This window comes from Kogia breviceps, chromosome 10 (assembly GCF_026419965.1).
Source record: "Kogia breviceps isolate mKogBre1 chromosome 10, mKogBre1 haplotype 1, whole genome shotgun sequence".
NCBI lineage: Eukaryota > Metazoa > Chordata > Mammalia > Artiodactyla > Physeteridae > Kogia > Kogia breviceps.
This window is the reverse complement of record NC_081319.1, coordinates 49420491-49435328: the sequence shown is the minus strand read 5'-3', so window position 1 is coordinate 49435328 and position 14838 is coordinate 49420491. Positions and strand designations below refer to the sequence as shown.

General features: G+C 44.3%; 1 protein-coding gene and 1 pseudogene across 1 annotated transcript in view; one reads left to right on the top strand and one right to left on the bottom strand.

Annotated features, from left to right (window-relative positions):
- Positions 1 to 7327: 7327 nt before the first annotated feature.
- LOC131764282 (transportin-1 pseudogene) lies at positions 7328 to 10077 on the bottom strand (annotated as a pseudogene).
- Positions 10078 to 11378: 1301 nt separating this feature from the next.
- Positions 11379 to 14838, top strand: part of DCLK3 (doublecortin like kinase 3) — a 47848-nt gene continuing 44388 nt past the window's right edge. The window contains exon 1 of the mRNA XM_067005689.1: positions 11379 to 11519. Coding sequence (XP_066861790.1) covers positions 11438 to 11519 — 82 coding nt within the window. The 5' untranslated portion in view covers positions 11379 to 11437. The remainder of the gene's footprint in view (positions 11520 to 14838) is intronic.

Sequence of the window (14838 nt, the reverse complement as noted above, 5' to 3'; positions counted from 1 at the left end):
ACTAAGGTATCTATATCTGCCAGCTTAAATAGTAGGCCATGCTAACTCTCCAGCTGTTTTCTTTTCTAACTCTTTGCTTCTACTAAATCATAATTTTAGGCACACAGGACACCAGAAAGTGTATTGATAGCTCTGTTAATTGGTTTGGATATTGGAGCAATTTCTTACTGAAGGCTGTACTCCAAGGCTGCTAGGTCGACAGTTACACTGCATTGGGATCCCAGGAGGGTGAATGTTTGAGCCTGGAAGGGAACCCTGCTTGCAGTCCTGTTCTGCCCTTGATTGACTTGGCCCAGGAAAGAATTTCTTCATGGTCTGGTACAGTGTTTGAATGTGACTTTTTAACAGGTTCAGTAATATATTGACTTCTTTCTCTGATGAATGAAGAAAATAAATGTTGAGAAAAAAAACCCTACTTGGTGATAGTCTTTTGTACCACAGTTCAACCACCTTGTGAAATTCTGATACCTCTTTTTTTTTTTTTTGGCCATACCATACAGCATGTGGGATCTTAGTTCCCCAACCAGGCATCAAACCCGAGCCCCTGGCAGTGGAAGCACAGAATCCTAACCACTGGACTGCAAGGGAATTCCCCTGCTATCTTATTTTCAATATTTACAATTGTGACGTTTGAGGTTAGAAGCTCAACTGTCTCTAAGCATGTCACTGACACTTGCCACTTGGAATCACAGAAGAGGTCTTTCTTTACATTATCAGCGACATGAAAAAACCATTATTACAACCTCATCCTCCTCTCCATAATTTAATGGAAGCACACCTCTTCTGACTGCTTCATACCTGAGTATGTTTCATATAAATCATGCAAAACAGATTCTTCTTGCCCATTTCTTCTCACAGCATGCCGAGAGGGCAGAGGCTAAGTCACTGTGATTTGATCATGCTCGTGATTTTCAGTGGCTCCCTTGACATGATACCCTGACCATACGGCATGTTGATGACCACTGCCTGACCTCTGTCAATAAAGCTGTGTATGGACTGGCCTGCAGCAGCAGGTCCTGAACTATACAGAAATACTCTTTTTTGTTTCAGGTGTGGCTGATGCTCCATTAACCCCGACCCGACACTTGTTTTCTAGTTTACAACAGAGCTGCCCAAACAATCTCTCCTCCTGCTGCGTGAAAGTCATTGAGTGCTTCTCCCTTGTGTATGTGCCACACTTGTGTGAACAGTTAGATTACATTTTGCAGTGTTTTGTCCCAATCTAAGTTGAAGAAACTTCTATCATGCACACACACACAATACAGGTTGCTCCTTCCTCTTGTATGTCCCACCGATTTTACGGGACTTCCTACGCTGTCATTTGGCAAGGGCTTTTGCCAATAACCATCTCTGCTTTGTCTCTAGGCATAATTTTGTCCTGACTACTGTGGTTGATTTTTCAAGATATTTACTCCTGTTTTTGCTATAAGGAGTTCAAAGTGGAGTGATGCACGAGAACCTTAGTCTTTTTTTCAGCCATTAATTAATAATTGGTCAGTTTCACACTGGAATATGTGACTTATTCTGGGGTGAGTGGGGAGGATTTGGTTTAGCTGTAACTGTGGTTCTGTCACTGTGCTTAGTTTGAGAATAACAAAGTATAGATTACTTCCTGCCAACTGTTTGACAGTTTCAAGATAGACAGTTCTTGAGCATTAGGGGTCAGTAGATTGCTGATGCAGTGATGATCAGATTTTACATATTCACTGTTGAGCCTCCTACTTGCTTATTTATTTAAATTTTATTTTATTTTTTGGCTGCACTACCCGGCTTGCAGGGTCTCAGTTCCCCAACCAGGGATTGAATCCGGGCCCTCAGCAGTGAAAGCGCCAAGTCCTAACCACTGGACTGCCAGGGAATTCCCATCCTACTTGCTTTTTTAAAACAAACAGCCTTTCTGACTGTGTGAAACCACATACCAGTCACATGTTCCAGCACAGATTCACATTTGCTGTTTCTACTGGAATCCTCACTATTTACATATAAAACACTATTTAGAGTTGCAATGTGTATAATACATTTTTTTTTTTTTACCACTTTGAGGATTCTATGAAAGGCTTCATACAGCTATGAAGATTCAGTGGAAAGAAATAATATAATCATCCCTTAAGTAACCAGAGCAGCTGTTGGAAATTAAAGATGCTCTGTCAAGGTTGTAAAATGAACTTCCAATATCTTCAGCATTAGACAAAAAAAAATTGCCCAAGACTATATTGAAGAAATAATGACACCCAAGTTAGAGACTAGGGAATAGCGACTATGTATGTCGTCACTGTCTGGTGGGTACCATGCCAACAGGACACCAGAATTAAGTCTGATATGGTGGTTAATAGAAATTCAAAGGTAATCTAGATTTTTTAAAACTGAATTGGTTTGAGAAATTGCTTTAATTCATGAGCCAGGCAACTTCTCTGATATGATGTCAACAGTCTATATATTATGCTTATACTTCAGGGTTACAATCTAATTAGTCAACACTACATCTTTTAGGAGGATATAATCATGGAACTGTCTTTCATAAGGATATGGATACTCTTAATTCTTTAAATTAAATTATGGATTGAGGGGATTCTGACCTGGGGGAGGTCACATCAATCTTATTTTAAATGTATCCCTGGTCAGTTCCTCTTCATTGTTTTTCGTGATCTTTGTATCCTCGGGGTCTGACATAATGACTGAACATAGCAGATACCCCCAAAGTACTCAGTGATTATTCATTGAGTGAATAAATGAATGCATTGATCAGGCAGCAAGGTATGGTGGAAGGAGCATGTGCACTGGATTCAGACAGACCTGGATTCCAATTCTGCCTCTGCATACTATTATGTTATTGTGTGACCTTGGCTGAGTTTCTTAAGCTCTCTGATTCTCGGCTTTCTCAAGTGTTTAAAAACAGGAGACAGCCTCAGAATGGCAAAAATGACCTTATCTCACAGAGTTCTGGGTTTTAAAAGAGGAGTCCCTGTGTGGAAGCTGCTGATAGACGTTTCAGAAATGTTCATCTCTCTTCCCATACTGGTCTTCTCCACTTGGTAGAGATTTTAAGACTATTCAGAGAAGGAGCTAAATCTACCAAGTGGGTTGGATGCCAAAAGCGTTAGATTAAAGCAAAATGACTCTCGCAAACCTGAGAATGAGAAACTTTTTTTTTCCAAAAAAGTTCTCATCATTATTCAACACATAAAGAAGTAAAATTTGGTGGCTTGCACTTCTCCATTTCACGCAAAGACAGAACACAGAATGTGCTGACACAACAGCAGGGGTCTGCAAACTTCTTCTGTAAAGGACCAGATAATAAATAGTTTTAGCTTTGTGGGTCATATGGTCTCTGCCACAACTATTCAAAAGCAGTATAGACAATATGTAAATGAATAGGCATGGTTGTATTCCAATAAATCTTTATTTACACAGATTGGCACCAAGCCAGATTTGGCTGCACTGTCTGTATAGTTTGCAGACCCCTGTCCCACAGCAGCAACTTTCAGCTAACTAAAAGAATCAGGAAAGGTCTGTCTACTTTGTTTCTGTTTATCTTTGAGGACAGCACTCATATCCAAGGTGAACTTCTATCTTTTATATGATACTAAGATGAACAGGAAGACTTTATTTGAGGCCAACTGAATTACTAATATATTTATTTAAAATTTTTATGTGTGAGAATTTGAGCCCTAACTGAGGGATTTCTTTATAACATTCTCAGTTTCAGTGTGGCCCATACATAGGCATGAACCATACGTCACATTTTGCAAACATGCTTGTGTATATGTACAGCTTTAACTCTGTGTGCCTATGTGTTTTATTCTGGAATCTTAGGACTGGATATCATTTACTTATTATCTCTTCTTTTTTTTGAAGGCAAGTTTGGTAATTCAAGAGAGATTACACATATTTTTGTACTACAGTCTATCTTTTTCAGACTTAAGCCCAATTTTTCTAGTTTTTATGCCTAATTATAGGCAGTGTTCTGAGCATGTCATGTCTTATGATACTTGAAATCTTGCCCTGAGTCTGCTATTATACTGTAAGGGCTGGAGAATATTTTGGACTTGCCTTTTATTACCATTCCACATTTGAAGATCATTTAGTAGTTTTGAAAATGAGTTTGTTTTTATTGCTATAATACAGAAACAATTATCTGCATCTTGCTTTTACTGCACCGAGTGCCATATTCTTGGGCATCGGGAGGGCCCAGATGGTAAGTTTAGCAGACATCGGAAATAAACTGATTCGTTTAAAAGCAGGAGCTTGTATCCGGGAAAAGTGGTATCGTATCTTTGATATATTCCTGAAATCATGTCTACACACAGCTGACACACAGTTATCTGAACCAGAGTGAGAAGAGTGATCATATGCATCAATGTCCTCCACAGGAAATCCTTCATTTTATCTTAGGCAAGAGTTTCGACTTCTTCCTTGATTTTTGTTTTTTTGGCCATGCTGCTTGGCTTGCGGGATCTTAGTTCCCTGATCAGGGTGCAAACCTGGGTCCCAGCAGCTGAAAGCAGTGAAAGCGCTGAGTCCTAACCACTGGACCACCAGGGAATTCCTTGACTTCCTTCTTGAAAGAAGTCTACTGGAGTGAGTGGACTTGAGTCAAATGGGATGAGTCTGCTGAAGCCAACCGAGGCACTCTGACTGACTTCAAGGTCAATAGGAATCACCGGCTGAATGGAATGTGCCACTGACTGGGTCACTTGTCAGTACTGGAGGGAAACCAGATTGACCACGATGCAGCCATTTCAAACACCCTACTTTCCTATCTTCCTGCTGTTAGGGAGTTAGGGCTTGAATCGTGCATTGGCAGTTTACTTAGGGTGAGGAGATAATATGACTGAGTAAGGGCTGCACCGGGACAGATGGACCAGTGGATGGAAACAGATGCTGCCCGAGACAAAGCAAGGAATTTGCACTAGCTGGAGCCCAGAGCATCCCTGGGGGATGATGTGAGGGTTGAGAGGTAGACAGTGGAGGTGAGGGTTGAGAGGTAGACAGTGAAACTGAGTCCCCCTAAAACGGAGTTCCCCTGCTGAGTTTCTATCCAAAGCTTTATTCCTTTTCTTCTCCGGCCCCTGTACCCCTCAGGATGGAGGAGTATTAAAGAAAAGGTGGGGGAGGGTAACACTGAGCAGGTCCCTGTGGGCCCTTTCCAGATACAAAAGTCCCCTGGGTCCCCTGTTTCTTTTCTTTTCTTTTTTTTTTTTTTAACATCTTTATTGGAGTATAACTGTTTTACAATGGTTTGCAGAAAAAGGCTTTAGTCTCCTAGGCTTTTCCTGAGTTCCAAAGCGGACTCAAGCAGTTACTAATTAGGGACGTGAGGGAATGCAGAAACAAAGGAAAAGCAGTCAAGCAAGAAAAGTAAGGATAGCTTAAACAATAGTTCAATGATAAAACAGAGCCCGGGTTCCTCCTCAAGGAATATACATAAAGATCTGACGCATATCTGGTTTTTTTTTTCAACTTAACAACGATTTATTCACAGGAATACATGTAAGTAGAGAAAAATAACAGAAAAGCTAAACAAATGAAATGAAGAGGATCCAAACCAACTTTCTCTCTGTAGCTTTTTACTTGCAACCTGTGTGCATATATCTAGAGCACAGAGGGCCACCAACATGTGCCAGTACAGTGTAGGAACCCTGCATTACATCCATTAAGTTAAACATATCTTTAAGATCATGCTTTGAACAAAAAAAGAAAGCTTAGAAGGCAATATGTTGAGTGGGAATAAACATTGAAATATAGCAATCATGTCTTCAACTTCTACAATTGTGTTTATGTGCCAACTAACATTTATGCAGCCTCCTACAGATCCTTTACCATGTAATTTAAGCTTTAGAAGTTTTTTTTGTTTTGTTTTCTGTGGTTTTTTTGTTTTTTGGTTTTTTTTTAAGTTTTAGAAGTTTTGATAAAATCACTAGTAGTATATAGCCATGCAGAAAGCACATCACACTGACAGCACAGAAGCAAAGATTTTGCACAGATACATCAGCTTTCCACATTGTGCAGGTTAAACAAAATACAATATCAATCTTATTCCTAACAGATCCTAAAAAGATATTTCAAGGCCTAGCTGTAAACTACAGTACTTTAGCTCTGTATTCTTTTTTTTTTTTTTTTTTTTTTTTTTTTTTTTTTTTTTTCGGTACGCGGGCCCCTCACTGCTGTGGCCTCTCCTGTTAAGAAGAACAGGCTCTGGACGCGCAGGCTCAGCGGCCATGGCTCACGGGCCCAGCCGCTCCGCGGCATGTGGGATCTTTCCGGACCGGGGCACGAACCCGTGTCCCCTGCATCGGCAGGCGGACTCTCAACCACTGTGCCACCAGGGAAGCCCCTATATCTGTATTCTTAAAAAAAATAAAATCTACAAATCTTAAAAAGGAATTTTAAATGCAGGGCTATATTGAATTGGTAAACTGCAACACAAACTGGTGCAACAGAGGTAACTGAATACTAGTCTCACTCCATACGATGCAAGCGTGCTACTTTCCCACTACTTTAAAGTACTTTCAATCACTATGAGCCAGAATGCATGCCTGAACCTTAAACTGCACTTTAAAAATGACCTTTTGGCTGAGAAACTACATCTAATGAAGTACAACCATCAAATTATATCCACTACATTAATGTCTTAATGCAAAGTCAAGATGTCAATCTTTAGTTTGATATGTCCAACCCCATTTATTCCTCCCTCCCTGCCCTTCCCACAGAGGTAAAAGGAGTGACTCATTTGGCATTTCACAGGGTGCTTCATTGTTTAAATGTGTTTTGTTTTATTTCCAACTTTTTGGGGTACCTTAAATTGTAACTTCCAAGAACCTGCTTCTACCATGGGTAGACAAGCTGATTTTAACTCTTATTAGCTTTCATTTGTGTAGTTCTTCATCAGTATGCAAAAACAAGTCCCCATCATGTGGGAAATTTTATAAAAACCTTTAAATTAAAAAAAAACACTTTACTGTTTTCTAAACCCCATTCTTAGGTTTCCTTTATTGTGCTATAGAATTTTTCCTCTTTCTCATCCCTATGCATCATTTATATGTTTCTTGTTTTGGTACAATTCCCCATAATATTCCAGAATGTATTGTTTTGTGAGTAGATTGAATAACTTTTTCTTTTTTTTTTTGCCTCTTCACATCTATTGCAGAATTGTAATTGGAGACAGATTTCCACCCACAAAGGCTCCAGATGTTAAAATGTTTCCCAACAACGACTTAATACAATGACAGCAACACCTCCCTCCAGCCCCTCCCAGTAGGGCTGGGATTGTACTGTATTCCCTACTGGTTTACCCTTCCTCCGTGTAAAGGGTAACATCTTCCCTGGGTGCAGAGTCTCCCTCATAGTCTCCAAGACTGAAGGACCCCTAATTATGGGACTGCAGCATAAGTGTATGAGATTAAACACCATAAAAAGCTGCAAGACGCTCTTTTAAGGGAAGTGGAAACTGGTCAGAGAAACGCCTCCAATTTTCATCCCCAACTTGATTTTTAAATCCATGAAGGATCTTACAGAACATGTCTCTCAGATCATCTTTTGGATTAATCCATGATGCAACAGCATCACAAAAAAATATAAAATCTTGGATTACTCCACTGGGATTCACACTGATCATGGTACAAATCCCACAAAATGCTGAATCCTTTTCCTCATTGTCCCTTATGTTTCTCAGAGAGGTGCACCAGGGTCTTATAAACTGCTGTAGCATGGGGACCACCTCTTGAGGACAAACGTAACCAAGACGACCAATTGTTATTGCTGTATTCTCTAACAATGTTTTTGGTGTGTTGGGTCTGGTGCAAAACTGGTGCAACCCCATAGGAATATAAGGCTGCATCTCTATACCCATTTGAATGGAGACTTCTCCAGTTGCCCATGTGGAATTATTGCAGACTGAAATGAACTCTGGATTTAGGTAGGTTCCCAATATTGGCATGAAATCAGCTATACAAGGCTTAACATGCTGAAAGCAAGCTTTTGTCAGGTCACCTAACAGGGCGAAGGAATTCTGTCTAACCTCTGGCATTTTATCCTGCATGCACTGATACATTAGTGTTAGAATGTTACTTTGGGCTACTAGCTGTTCAATGTTGCCTCCAAGTCCTTCAGTCAGGCCACTGAGTAAATCAAGAGCCACTATCATAAAATCGTTATCTGGAGCCTCATACTGATCTAGTTGAGCATTGTTCAGCATTGCTTGTGCAGGAGTCTTCTGTACTAGGTTTACACAGTGCCGATACACAGGTTCACAGTATGGAAGGAAGCCAGACTGCAGGGCTGTGGCAACTGAAGATAGGCACTCAAGTAAAAGGAAGAGATCTTTATCTTCATCCTTTAACATGTTCCATTTCTGGATCAGTGGAGTCATTAGCATCTGAATATATTCAGGTTTGTTTAAGTGATGTCCTACTGAATCTGCTAATGTTCCTATGGCATCATAAAGAATGAGCAGGTTTTTATGCTGGTATTTACTATATGCAAAGACCAAGGTATCAAGTATATAAGCAAGGTGAGGAACAAGTTCTGTACAAGCCTCCTCTTCCAGGGTAGCAAAGGCACTGCAAGCAGCAGAGCTTCTTGTACTCTCTTGTTGATATCCAGGATACGCTTTAGCAGTTCTGTCATTAATGGCTTCACGTATGTGTTTAGGGGGCTGGCTGATTACCCCATGTGCATAGCGGCTAAGAGTCCAGCACGTTATGAAATGCACAAGAGCCTTTTTATCAGAGAGGCACTGAATAAGGTGAGGAATGAGCTCAGGTCGGTATGGAATCATGCCCAGCATGCAACCTTCAGCAATTGCTCCTAAAACCAAGATGCCTGATTCTTTAACAACCCATTCATGATGAAAAAGTAATTCTTTCAAAAGGGGCAAAATATGTGGCAAAAGCTCATCATGATACACATCTGCAAGAACATCTAGGGCAGCTGCAGAACATTTTCTTAGATTCCAGTCAGAAATTGTATCATCATCATCAATTTCATCGTCATCATCATCTTGCTCTTCAATTCCATCTTTGTCATGCTGTTGAGCCACTGTCCTTGATCATGAAAATGTGGCCTTGTATCCGTTCACCATCAGGAATTGTTTCATCTTCTTCAACATCACCCTTAAGTAGGATAATATCTATATCTGAGTACTTTATGCCATTCACTAACACAGGAATCAACTTAGGAAGTTGCCTTATGAGTACATCTTTGCTTATTGGTTGCTCAGCCAAAGTAAGCCAAAATTCGCAGGCTTCTAAAGCCACATTTTCACCTTGATCTTGGGGCCTCTGTAGCATGTACTCAACTATATTATGCATGTGAGGAGGCAGGCGATCCATTCAAACTTCAAGCAACATCACAAGTGCCTGGCACATATTTTTCTGTACCTCTGGTTCTTCGTCACCAGCCAATGCAAAGAGATTCTCAATAAAGGAATCAAAGTGCAACATCAGAGCTTGAGTTCTACTGATGATAAACTGATTGACACATGCAACAGCATGAGGCCTTATTTTTGGACTACTGTGCTTGAAGATCTGTAAAAATTTAGGAATCATGGTGTTGAGAGGACGATCTAAAACATCACTATCTAAAATCTCAGCAGAATCTTCACAAATCTTCTGAAGGGCACCAAATGCTCCCTCACAAGTGTTGTAATCTTCATAATCCAACAGGCTACAGAGTTTTGGTAGGAGGTCAGGACAATTCTGCTGTTCTCCCTTGGAGGCTATAGTTGTAATCAAAATGCTTACAGTAGCTCTAATCAGAGGAGAGGAGTCACCAATATTGTTTAAACATTCACTCTTAATAAAGTCTGTTACACCATTTGGGAAATATTGAAAGTGTGCTTTCACATTGTTCTTCAATATGAGACCACTCAATGATCTTGTGGGTTCATCTTCAGATTTTAATTTTGTAAGAACAAAAATCAGGTAGTTGTTAAAGTCTGGATATTGATTTAGTTGTTCCAGTTTCTAGAATGGTTCTCTGGATGGTGGTGTCAGGGGACTGGGACTCCTTCAGCAGCTGCAGGATCTGCTGGAGCCCTTGCTCGTCAGGTTTCCACTCATACTCCATCTTGGTTTGCTGCCTGGGGCGCCCTGAAGGAAGTCTGGGATGGTGAAACCCAGGGGAACTGATCCTAGCAGCTGGGCCGCCAATTCCTTCTATAGAACCATTTCTTCATGATATATTAATATAACTGTGTGCTCAAATAATTTTGGAAAATAATACTTGCTCTATATCAGGGCCTTTTAAAAATGTTGAGAAATAACAATATATGTTTCATATAATAATAAAGAAAAACTCAGAAATGAGGTGACAATACTCAGGAAAGACTTAGAAATGAAAGGAAAAAAAAGAATCTTGAGAGATTTGGTCCTTCTCCTCTTCCAGGTACAGTGAAAGAGACACCTAATAAATGGAGATTTCCTTTAAAAATGTAAATGTTTCTTACACAGGGGTAACTCCTACTTGGTTTTCGGAGTTTTTTCCCATGTCTGCTGTTTCTCAGAAAATAACCAGCTTAAAATAATATCCCAAAGAGACATAGTTTGGGGTGGCAAATTCTGCTCCCCTACACGGGCATGGTCTTCCCTGAATTAATCATCTCTCCCAGGAGGGGCCTGGGAGCCAGTCTTTGAGGAGATGGGATTGTGACTGCAGACATGGGGGATCTATCTGCAAGTGGGAGAATTAGATGTGTGGTGGGCTTGGAAGGGGTAGAACAACGCAAGGGGCATTGAGCAGCTTTTAGATGGTACCAGGAAGACGTGAGGCTGGAGAGAGGTTTGCAGGCTGTATCTTTGAGGTCACGGGTGTGGACGGAATGTGAGCAGTTCTCTGAATCTGTGGGGCAAGCAGGATATAGGACGGCTGCAAGGTCCATGTGTAAGCGCAGCAGGGATCGGGTAGGAGGAAGGGATCAGTGAGGGAAGCCTGGTCTCTGAACGACCAGGAGGGGCGAGGACTGACGGGGTGCTGGGGACGCCTTTGGTCCTCCACCCACAGAGAACGTGGGCGAGGCTCAGTTTCAAAGCCCGACCACGCCTGGCTCTAGGGCACGCCCTGCGAACGGAGAGAGGCGGGCTGCGGAGGGGTCCCCGAGGGTCAACTCTGGCGCTCCCTGGAGAAGACTGGGGATGCGGGAGCGAGTTCAAAGCGGGCCCCGCCCACCTGCAGCGCCCGGCTCGGCGCGCGGAGCAGGGCGGGGCGGGAGCGGGTGCGGGTGTGAGGAGAGAGGCTGGGCGGCGCGCGGTTGCTAAGCCGGCGCCCCCAGAGACGTTCCCCGTGGCTGTTGCCCGGCGCTGCGCGGCGCGGGGCGGGCGGCGGGAGGGGACGAGGAGAGAGGGCGGAGCGGGTTCCTCGCCTCTCGCGCCGAGCCCGCCCCGCCGTCGAGCCGCGGCCCCGCGCCTCCAAGCTCCGCGCCTAGCTCCCGGGCCTCCGAGCCATGCCCGCCGCCGCGCCCGCCCCGCGCCCGCCGCCGCCCCCCGCACGACCCGCCCCCAGCTGCCCAGCTCGGCCCGCCCCGGGTAAGTGCCATGCGCTCTGGAGCCCACCAGGTCGGGGCTGCCGCCGGGGTAAGGGGAGCCCGTCTGTCTCCCGACTCGAGGCCCCGCTCCGTGCGTTGTGGGCCCTCAGTGCCGGTCCCGCGGGGGTGCCCGGAGCAAGCGCGGTGCGTGTGTGTGTGTATGTGTGTGTGTGTGGCGCCACACCAGCTGAAACCCGCCTGCTCAGGGTCGGGGTTAACGCTGTCCCGATCTGGGTTCCTGTCCCTCGCTGTCCAGAGGGGCCGGCCTGGGAAACGCGGGGGCATCCTGGGAGGTGCGGTGGGGCTGTCGAAGAGGGAAGGCGCCCGCGAGGGAGCCGGGCTTTATTGAGCATGTCGACATGTCAGGTGCTTTACCTAGAGTTGACCTCATTTCATCCATCCTCTCCACAGACCTGTAAGGAAGATGGATTTATCCCCATTTGTCAGATGAGAAAACAGAGGTTTCCAAGGTCACATCGCTTAATAGTGACCAAGCTGGGATTTGAACACAGGTTTCCACAGCTCTTGTGACCCAGCTAAAGGAAAGGAAATTCTCCTTAGAACTAGATAAAGAAACACACAGAAGAACTAAAGACTATAGGGGAAAAGACTAGAGGCAGAACATTTGGGCATGAACACAAATAAGAAAATGAGTTAGTGAAATATCCCATCAATAATTTCAAATATAGGACCGCCTTTATACTGCCTTGGGTGTCTGGCTCTGGGGGCGAGGTGTTGTGAGGTGGGGAGAAGACTGTGCAGGGCTGGGCAGAGGCGTCTGGAGACACCTTTTCGGGGTATCCGCCTGCTGGGAGTGGGGAGGTGAGGAGAAGTTGTGGAGAGAACTCTGCTGTTATTCATTTCCAACATTAGTTCTCCCTCTGTCTTACCCCCTTCCCTGTGGATTCCATCTCCTTTCATTTACTTGCTGTGTTGTCCAAGATGACAGCTGTCAACTTGAAGCTGGGTCCTTCCTTCCTGATTGTCTTGGCATTAGGTGGTCCTGGGCCTTTATGGCTGTGTTAGGAGCTGTGAAGTTAGTCTCCATGTCACTGCTTACAGAGGTGATCTGTTGGCTAGTGTTGAGCTGACAATCACAATCACAATGAATGGGGCATCTAGAGTAGTAGCCAAGCATTGTGCTTATCCTTAAGGGGCAAGGTAGCAAGAAACAGGGTCCCCAGGAAGAAAGAAAAAAAGGAAAAGGATGTTGGGTTTGCCTGGCAACCCAACTTCATAAAAGCATTTCAGTTTAATATTTGGATTGCTTTGGGTGGTGCCAGAAAATGCTTCCCTGGAAAAAGAACAGAGAGGCAGAAAACGATATCTGAAAGATGCTCTGTAACTCATTCCATGAAGGTCTGAAAGGTCTTTGAGCCAGGTGCATTTATGGTGAGCTCAAAGAAATGTGAGAACCCCGTGAGCCCGCAGAATAGCTGAGATGGAGTCAGCGTCATCATGGTCAGGCTTTGGGCAAAACTTGGAGAAAGGAATACTGGACCCTGGACTGTCACAGGTGCTTCAGTGTGACACAGTGTCCCCTCAGAGCCCTTTGTGCACACTGGTAACCTGGGTGCTTTCACTCCCAGCTGCCAGCCCCTCCCCTTCGTTGGAGGATGACCCTCTTTGTTGGGGCTGCTGGAGTCTGCTTGGTCTGAAGGAGCTGAGAGCAAGGCGGGCCTGGGAGTTGCCATCTCCCCTGGGGGCAGCCCCTAACCAATGCCTGATGGGTGCCTGAGTGTATATAGTCCCGCTCCCTTGCCCTTGATTGGGACACAGCCAGGTGTGACATACTCAAATCCACGGTGGAGTGGTGTCACATTGATCTCCAGGGGTCATTGCTGGGCTTGCTTCTCTTTCTGGTCTCACTTCTTCACTCCCCTACCAGTTTCTTCCTAGGAATACTTCCCAATAAAATCCTTTCCTAGGGATTCCTATCTCAGGATCTGATTCTAGGGAACCCAATCAAACATTTCTAGAGTAGGGCTGTATCTTCAGCACTGGGTAGCCTGCGCTAGCCTGCAGAGTGCCTTGGTGTGAATTTTCACAAGGTGCCTCCGAGCAGATGGAGCCCTGTGCCCAGGCCATTAACTTCTCATCTGGGTGCCTTTGGCGGTGCCCAGTGGGTGGCATGGTGCTTGGGCGTAATGCTCAGAAAAGCAAAACAGAATGGAGAGTTGCTTCATTGTCCCAAGATCTCACTCTTGGCTTCTCTCATCCCCCTTTTAACCAGTTCAAGGGAAATTTCCCTCCTATGTTTTCCTAAATATTTGAATATTTCAGGCAGGTGTGTTGCTTTTCTCTGGTTACATGTGGAGCTGATTAAATGTCTTAGCTTCTTTCTAAAGACAATAAAGGGAAAGAAAGGGCTGTCTTGATCAGTGGAACCACAATACCACAGACTCCAGGGAGGGTGGGGGTGTCTCCTCCACCAGCCTGGCCTTCCAGGGGACCTCTGCCTTGACATGGGGTCGTTGTGAAGGGCTTGGAGGGGCTTCATCAGTCAGAGGCTCTTGCCTGATGATGTTTCCTTTCCTTGCATCCAGGGGGCTATTGTATCTGGTACCCAGAGTTTCCCACCTTTTCCTTTGATGGCCTCCTGTTAATGTCTAAATTTGGCCCATCTGGTGGTAACACAGAGCCCCTTTTGAAGATGCATATATGAGGGAGTTATTTGACAAGGATGTTTTTAACTGCCTGGTAATGTAGCTCAGAAGAGGGAAATACAGGGAGAGTAGAAGGGGCTGTCCTGGGAGTCAGGGAGTTCAGTTCCATCCTATCCCCAGAGGTCTGAGGCTTCCTGGTGATCTGGTGCAAGTCATTGAACTTCTCTGGGAACCTTGGTATCTTCACCTTTTTTTACTTAATAATAATTATCCAGCCATCCTCAGAGGGTTGTCTTATGATGAAGGGGAAATATTTTCATTGACTCATTGAACAATCATTTAGCAAGCCCATAAAATCCTTGCCCAGGGAGAACTGGTAGTGTCTCAGGGACAGTGGTGTATGTGGAGGCACGGTGGTGTTGGAAGTAAGTGATGGAATAGAGGGAAATACAGTGCCGTGGCTGTGTGAAGGGTCACAGAGGTCTCCAGAGCTGGTCTGGAAGGCTAAGTGCTTGTGAGTGGCAGGGTGCTGTGTAGTGGGTGGTGATGGGTGTTACAACTCTTGAGTCCAGCAGAACTGCCTTCAAATTCTGACTCTGACTCTTCAAAGCTGTATGATGGTGCGCAAGGTACCCAGCCACTTTGAGTCTCAGTTTCCTCATTGGTAAAATGGACATGAGCGGGGCTTCCCTGGTGACGCAGTGGTTGAGAGTC